This window comes from Melanotaenia boesemani, chromosome 13, assembly GCF_017639745.1.
Source record: "Melanotaenia boesemani isolate fMelBoe1 chromosome 13, fMelBoe1.pri, whole genome shotgun sequence".
NCBI lineage: Eukaryota > Metazoa > Chordata > Actinopteri > Atheriniformes > Melanotaeniidae > Melanotaenia > Melanotaenia boesemani.
The window spans coordinates 32,849,421-32,857,554 of record NC_055694.1 but is presented as its reverse complement, the minus strand read 5'-3'; the positions used below and the strand labels follow the sequence as shown (position 1 = coordinate 32,857,554).

The window sequence follows — 8,134 nt, the reverse complement described above, 5'->3', positions numbered from 1 at the left end:
AGGAAAGGCGCAAGGAACCACAGCAACAACAAAAGCTGGCAAATGCTTTTAAAAAAAACATGAGGAATTAGGAGAAAAGAGCCAGAAAGCCACCACAATAACAGACATTTTAGAATTTATCGTCCTGGATTAGCAGCTTTGTGGAAAACATTCACTGTAAGTCCAGTTTCAAGATCATTTTTAACAGAAATTCTTTGATCCAAGTTCATATACATAATAGTTAAAACAGTTCTGTGGCAATTATGGTGTTCATGTATTAATAAAACAGAAATTATAGAAATAAATATTATGATTGTCAAAAATAACGTGTTAACAGCAGTAACTAATTTATGTAAATAATTACCTTAATTTTTTAGCCAAATAACATTCCCTCATTCCCCACACTTCTCCCAGTGAGTTCACCTGCACTCACTCATTTAAAGAAAAAAAAACTGTGATAGAAACGCAGCCAGTGACTCTTCCTTCTCGTAGTCTGGTGAAGTGTCATCCATACATCAACCAGAATTTTGCCCAGCATAAAACCTTGGATGATCATTTTACCTGCACATCTAAGGACATTAACAGTACCCCAGATAGTCAGATTTTCCAGTAGCTGATGAGTCTCAGAATCTGTTTTTTTCCCTTGAACACGAGTCAAGCATGCAGTTTGTCTCATCATGTGGATTAATGGATGTTTTACATGTAAATATTTTGAATTGAAGATGCGTCCCCCACTCCATAGTTTGCTCCCAGTGAAATCGCTTTTTAACACCATTTGTAAGTCTAGTCAAACTTTTCACACCTGACTCCCAATCCCACAAAGTAATAGCCAGCGGGGCAGAGAGGTATTCAGAGATCAGAATAGAGATGTTAGTGGGGAATGAAACTGGTGCAGACTAATGCCCATCTGCTGGGTGTTTAGATTTTAATTAAGAGGAAAATACTAGAGCAAGTTTATGTGTGTGTACACTGATGTGTCCGAAACTGTGATTATTTATTTCTGTTGTCTAATTTGTCCCAAGTATTCATAACAATTAAGGGTTAAATCATTTGATATTTTTCTCTAGAAGTAAAAGGCTTAAATTATGTAATAAAAAGGGCTTTTTTACAGAAACAAGAACATGACTTAGTCTTCAGAGTTTAGCCTGATGTTACAGCAACAACATTAAAACCAATGAATTTTTTTCAGCTTTGATATTTGATGCCTATCTAAACTATCTGGAAACCATTACAAAAAAGTCAAGATTAAAATAAATACTTCAAAATTCTGTGACCATGCACTTCCCTGCAAGAAATAAAAAACAGAATACCAAGCAAAATGAAAATCTTTATTTTACGGGACAACCCTTTAAACTAGACTAGACTTTTTACCCAACTATGCAGTACTAAATGTCCGCTAGCCAACCCTCTATTTCTATGTTCCAACAGTTTTTTAGTATCATTCATATGCAGGGCTTTCATTCTCCCACATTACTTTGTATGAACTCTTATTCCCTCTCTTACTCCTAATAATTTGTTGTTCAACTGTGAAAAATGGGGGTTGTGGTTCTGTTGCCATGTACCGGTACTGCAGATGCCTCCTACTCCTCATAGTGCATAGTACTTACATACACTTATAGTCATGGAACAAAATGTCCTGTCATTGAACAACAATGAAAATATAACTTTGCCACAAAATGTGTGTAACTACTAGTAACAAGTGATGCTCCAACTTGCAGGAAGATGCTTTATTGAATGCGGTGGAACAGGATTTCCTTCCTTTTCACTGCATCTCCAAGGTGTGGCTCATGTGGTACTGATTGCTGCACAGTGCCTTTATATCTGGGCAGGTGTTGCCCCTCGGGATGCGTAGGTGGTTGGCTGATTGCATGCTAGCAGTTGGTGTGGCTGTTATGGCCAGGCAACTCTACTAAATCTACAATCGTAAATACTTAGTCTTTTTCTAGCCTGTTGGACCTTCGACAGTTTCTGGTTGTTTACCCCTGTTTTGTTTCTCTGCAGCGTGGCGGTCTGTTGGCCATCACGGTCACGGAAAAAGCCACATATGGGTGTGTGAAGCATTTTACACCTTTGCAGGTGGGTTGTCTGACTGCTCCAGCGGCAGGTGAATTGGTAGCTCAGCCCTTTTCAGCATCTGGGGGCTCGAGGCTGCACTCGATAAGACTGGAGACAGAATTAAATAATCCAAAGTTTTAATTTGTGTGTGTGTGTTCCTGTAGGCCAGTGAACAATTGACGCTCCAGCACTGAAGGAAACGCTGCTCTTTTGTCCCGCGTCAATTTTCATATATTCAACTGAACCCCACCCATCAGTTATCCTGGTCAGGACTGTAACCCCTGGTGAAACCCAGCCATTGCACATTGGTTCTATGTAGTTTTAACCTATGCATTATTTTATTGTTAATAAAATATGTTTTTTCCTTGTGAATCCGTCTGTCCAGATGCATAATTTGAACCACTGCTTTGTTCCTGAAGATTACTAGAGGGTCTGAGGTTACAAAACTGAACCAGTTCTAAATAACTGATGGGTGGCCAGGCAGGGGCAATTACCAGGATAAGGGATGCACAAATTAGATCTTTTTTCTTTTTTTTTCAAGGTCTAGATTTTATTAAATATTGAACAGATTTTTACAACGCAAGTGATCATCTAATGTACAAATGTGAAGAATAAACAAACAGCCAATGATACTTTTATCTAGAGTTGTTTACTTTGGGTTATCAAGTGTTGTAAGACTATTATCACTGTTGTTACGACCCCTTCTGCTTTGTGGCTGTGTTTTGTTAATTATGGTTGTGTGCAGGTGCAGCTGGGGTATTCAGCGGTGCGTATAAAAGACCCGCCTACGATCGGCCTCAGGCTCTTCTTTCCTTGCTCCGCTCCCAGGCCGCTGCACCTCGTTGTTGTGTTTGGTTTAGTTCTACATCATACAACACTGCATTCATTATATTTATACACACAACCAAGCATGCTCTGACATTACTGATATTGCAGACAATCACACTTCATGGTTATATTATTTTGTCTTAATTTTGGTTTAATAAATAATTATAATTGGTTTTCTGGGTTGTTCAGCGTTGATTTGTTATAACCGTGAGCCGGGTTGTAACACTGTGCAGCGACATGGTGGTGTTTACAGCGTGTTAAAAGAACAGTACTCTTTAAGAATGGTAGAACTGGAGAGAGAAAAATACAGTCAGAGCAAAAGGGAAAGGAGGGAGGAACATCGGCGTAGAGGAAGTCGCAGCGAGAAATTTCCTGTTTAGTGGTGAATGTTTTGCTTCCAGCTTTAGCAATAAACCCCACACAACTCTACTAGTTCCTGCACAGTCCCGTGTCTGCTTCACCACTGCTGGGTAAATGAAGGGAGCTAACCCTGAAGCTAGCTGCTACTTCACCCAGGAATAACCACCTTTACCTCGCCTCCTGAGCTTAGTTTGGAGGTTGAAGCAAAAGAGTTTAGCAGGTGTTTCTGTTGGAGTTTTCCTCAATAGTGAAGGCAGCAGAGCAATGCGGCACGGTTACTAAAACATCAAAGAAATATTGTGTAGCGTTACTTCTACAACTTGCTACCGGTTGTGATGTTTTCGGCTTTTCCTACGTATACTCTTTGCTTAATAATGAATGACTCGGTAGTTCAAAAGGTAGTCGTATATTCATGTTTCATTTGTCATATAAATTCCAATAGAATCAAGGTAACTTTTCAGCATATAACATTCGAGTGCAGTAGAAAACTGTTTCCCTCACTTCTATCACAACACCTGTTGGGAATGATGCACGGCCTTAAATGACCCCCCATCCTCCTGCACAGGTGCACACAAAATCAAACATGACCCCTACTGGTCGGAGGAAGAACCAAAAAGAAAACATGGCTCCTACACACCAGCCCCTAATTGCGTGTGGCAGAAGACATAGCAATTACAGGCCGAAATTAAAAAAGGAGCCACAATACCAAAACAAAACCTACATTTCTTATTATGTAGGAGCTTTTACCCCATATTGTTTACATACACATCTGAATTTCATATCAAACTGTGGCTTCGCATAAGAGACATAATTTTGTTACAGGTCTTTCAATAACGTTTGTTCTGGTTTGGAGACGAACCACACGTACAAGACCTCTCTTATCTGGAAATGTTTCCAGAACTCTTCCAAGTACCCAGGAACCTCTTGGCGTATTAGAGTCCATAACAATGACAACATCTCCAGGCACAAAGTTCCTTTTTTCTTTGGTCCATTTTTGTCGCTCTTGCAGCAACGGTAAGTACTCTCGGGTCCATCGTTTCCAAAAGAGATTGGAGATGTACTGAACTTGTTTCCACCTTTTTCTGGAATACAGATCCTCCTTGTCAAAGAGTCCTGGTGGGAGAACTGGTTTTCCCTTCAGAAGAAGTAGGTGGTTGGGGGTTAGAGCTTCCAGGTCATTGGGGTCCTGTGACAGCTTTGTAATAGGTCGATCGTTGAGCATTGCTTCAGCCTCGCATAACAAAGTATGAAAACCTTCATCATCCAGCGTTTGCTGACGAAGTACAGAATTAAGAACCTTTCTAATCATTCAAATGAGGCGCTCCCAAACACCACCATGATGTGATCCAGATGGGGGATTAAATATCCACTTAATTCCTCTGTGAGACATTGCCTTTTCGATTTGGTTATGGTTTAAAGTCGACAAGGCTTCTCGTAGTTCCCGTTCTGCTCCAACAAAATTGGTGCCATTATCTGATCTCATTTGTGAAACTTGGCCTCTTCGAGAGATGAATCTTCTTAATGCATTAATGCATGAATCCGTATCCAAAGAGTAAGCCATTTCCAGATGTAAGGCCCTACTTGTAAAACAAGTAAACATCACGCCATACCGTTTTACGATATTGCGCCCTCTTTTAACGTCAACAGGTCCAAAATAATCTACACCAACGTTGGTGAATGGCGGTAGATCAGGCGTCACTCTCTCTTTGGGCAGATCTGCCATTTTCTGTTCACTTTTCTTTCTTCCATGCAGCCTGCAGAACAGACACTTTGCTATGACCTTTTTCACAGCTGAAATACCATTCGTGATCCAAAACTTTCTTCTTACAGTAGATAATACATGATTTCGGCCTCCATGCCCAAGCTGTAAATGAAAGTGACGAAGGATAAGACCAGAGATGTGTTGGTCTTTTGATAGGATGAGAGGATGCTTAATGTTTTCAGGAATAGCTGCTTTGCTCAGCCGACCCCCTACACGCAGAAGTCCTTCATCCAGCACAGGATCCAGTTTGTATATGCAACTGGTCCTAGACAACACTGGGTTACTGGAGGTTAATGCAGCAATCTCATCAGGGAATCTTTCCTTCTGACAGAAAGCCACTATAGATGTCTCAGCTTCTGTGAGATCATCCAAAGTCACTTTCTGATTTCCCAGTGAATCTCTGAAAGCTTGCATTTCCCTTGTTACATTTACTACAGGTGCACCAATAGCACCTGTACTTGCAAGCTTCTGCAACTCTTTTCTTTTCTGACTCATTTTCAGTAAAGTCTTTTGCAACTTGATTATCCAAGCAATTGCAACCTTTAATCTTTGCCAGTCTGAGAAGTAGGATAGCAGCTGAGATGTGGCATTTGTGTTGATGCCGGTTGCATTGATCAAGGGATTTGGTTTCACCTCCAGGTCATCAGCAGTAACACTCAATTCTGTGCATGATTTTGGCCATTTATCTTCGGGTTCCCATAGAAATGCAGGACTCTCCAGCCATCTTTGTTTCCAAAGGCCATCTGCCTTTATTCCACGTGAAGCAACATCAGCTGGGTTTGAACATGAAGGAATATATCTCCACTGTGTAACCTTTGAACCATCCCTGATCGTTGTTATTCTATTTGCAACAAAGGTTTTAAATCTCCGGTCCTCATTTTGTATGTATTTCAGGACAGATGTGCTGTCAGTCCAAAAGTAGGATTCCTTCAACGGCAGCTGGAGCTCTTTTTGAAGCATTTTGTCCACTCTGATGGCGACAACAGCAGCAGTTAGCTCCAAGCGTGGAATGGTAATGGGCTTGAGAGGAGCCACTCTTGCTTTACCAAAGAGAAAAGAAACGTGCACCCCTTTACTGATGTTTTCCATTCTAATATACGTGGCTGTGCCATACCCATTCTCACTTGCGTCAGAGAAATGATGCAACTGGGCACAAACCACATTTCCAAATCCTTTGGGCTTGATGCATCGACTGACTTGGATCTCTGACAATGTCTTTAGATCTGCCAACCATCTGTTCCACTTTTCCTGGAAAGCTGGGGGTATTGGATCATCCCAAGCACATTTTATCCTGCATAGTTCTTGTAAAAGCAGTTTAGCCGGGAGAATGAGAGGTGCAAGGAATCCAAGTGGGTCGTAGACAGAGCTTATGATGGACAACATGCCCCTTTTGGTGGTAGGTTTTTCTTTGATTTTGAGTTTGAACTTGAAGCTGTCTGTCTCGGTACACCACTGCAAACCCAATGCCCTGTCCACAGGCAGCTTATCCTTAGTCAAGTCCAGCTCACACAAAGTTTGAGACCTTAGTTCCCCTGGGATACTTTGAAGCACGTCTCTACTGTTACTTGTCCATTGGGTTAGAGTGAATCCTCCTTTGCTGCAAATGGTTATGAGATCTTTAGCCATAGTGACTGCATCATTCTCAGAAGGCAGGCTCTTCAAAAGGTCATCCATATAGAAATTTCTTTTGACAGTTTCAATCACTTCCGGCAAAAAGTTGGTCTGGTTGCTCTCAGCAGTCTTTCTCAGAGCGAAACAAGCACAGCTTGGAGAGGAAACTGCTCCGAATAGATGAACAGTCATGCGAAATTCCTCCAAGTCTTGTTCCGAATTGCCGTCAGACCACCACAGAAAGCGCAGAAAATCCACATGTTCCTGAGTTACCTTTACTTGATGGAACATAGCCTTTATATCTGCCATTAATGCTACATGTTCTTGCCGAAACCTCCACAAAACCCCTACCAATGAGCTAGTTAAGTTTGGGCCTTGCAAAAGTTGACTGTTGAGTGAAACCCCTTTGCATTCTGCTCCACAATCGAATACGACTCGCAGCTTATGTTTCTGAGCATGGTATACACCATGGTGCGGTATATACCACACCTTACCATTTGCCACCACTAACTGATCCTGTGGCACCTTTTCAGCATAGCCATTATTTATGGTTTCTGAAATAAAGTTGGCTTATTCCTTATAAAACTTTGCATCCCTCTGTAGTTTCTTTCTGAGACCAAAGATGCGTTGCCGAGCAATGGAAATGTTGTTTGGCATTGAGATATTTTCTTTTCTGAAAGGCAGTTGAAGCTTATAGTGCCCATTCTCAAGATGAGCAGAGCGTTCCATAATGTCTAAAAATCTCTTATCTTCTCTTGACATTTCTTCTTCTTCTATAGAAGACCTTTCATTGAAGTCATAGTTGAATTGACTGGTTAACAATGCCTCAATTCTGTCAACTGCAGTCCTATTGGTGTGAACTGATGGGCAGTCACTCTCACAACCACTACAAGCTTCCACTGCACCATTTATGACCCATCCCAGTAGGGTCTTGACTGCATAGGGCCCATCACCCTGGCTGTTAACCATTTTCCAAGGTTCCATTAGCTTGGATGCGTTGGTGCCAACTAGGAGATCAACATCAGCATCTAGGCGAGGAAGTTTAATTTCTTTCAAATATGGCCATTTTTTTTGCTCCTTTTCACTGATGATGTTATCTGTAGAAACAGGCATTTCCCTTTGCGTAAATACTCTTGGAAGTTGGAAGAAATGTTTGCCAGATAATCCTGAAATCTCAAGTCCATTAACGATGGAGGTTGTCACGGTCTTGTTGTGACCCATGGTGCGAAGATGAATCTGAGCATTCCGACCTTGAACGTTTAACTTATGAAGGAGTCTTTCAGAGCAGAACGTGTCTGTACTCCCTGGATCCAAGAAGGCATATGTTTCAATAATCTTAGTTCCCTTTGAACTCTTCACTTTAACAGGCAAGATGGGAAGAATGCCTTTGTTGTGACCAGCCCCTGTATGACCACAAGTGGAGGAAGTTTTGCAACTTTCAGAAGATTTCTTTACTTGATTCATATCCTTCCGGTTAACCTTGTCCTTTTGTCCAATGTGTAAAATGCTAGGATGCATCTGACTGCAGTGGTTGCAAGT

At 41.4% G+C, this 8,134-nt stretch overlaps 1 protein-coding gene across 1 annotated transcript; it reads right to left on the bottom strand.

Moving 5' to 3' along the window:
• Positions 1-3,137: 3,137 nt before the first annotated feature.
• On the bottom strand, positions 3,138-6,787 carry LOC121651002. Its single transcript, XM_042002843.1, has 2 exons — positions 5,618-6,787; positions 3,138-3,152 (listed from the first exon to the last, which is right to left on the bottom strand). Exons 1-2 carry the CDS (start codon positions 6,785-6,787, stop codon positions 3,138-3,140), a joined length of 1,185 nt encoding a protein of 394 aa, XP_041858777.1.
• Positions 6,788-8,134: the final 1,347 nt, after the last annotated feature.

Bases quoted from the DNA above. Each gene is read 5' to 3' on its own strand.
- LOC121651002 (XM_042002843.1), bottom strand. From the start codon at position 6,787: ATGACTGTTCATCTATTCGGAGCAGTTTCCTCTCCAAGCTGTGCTTGT.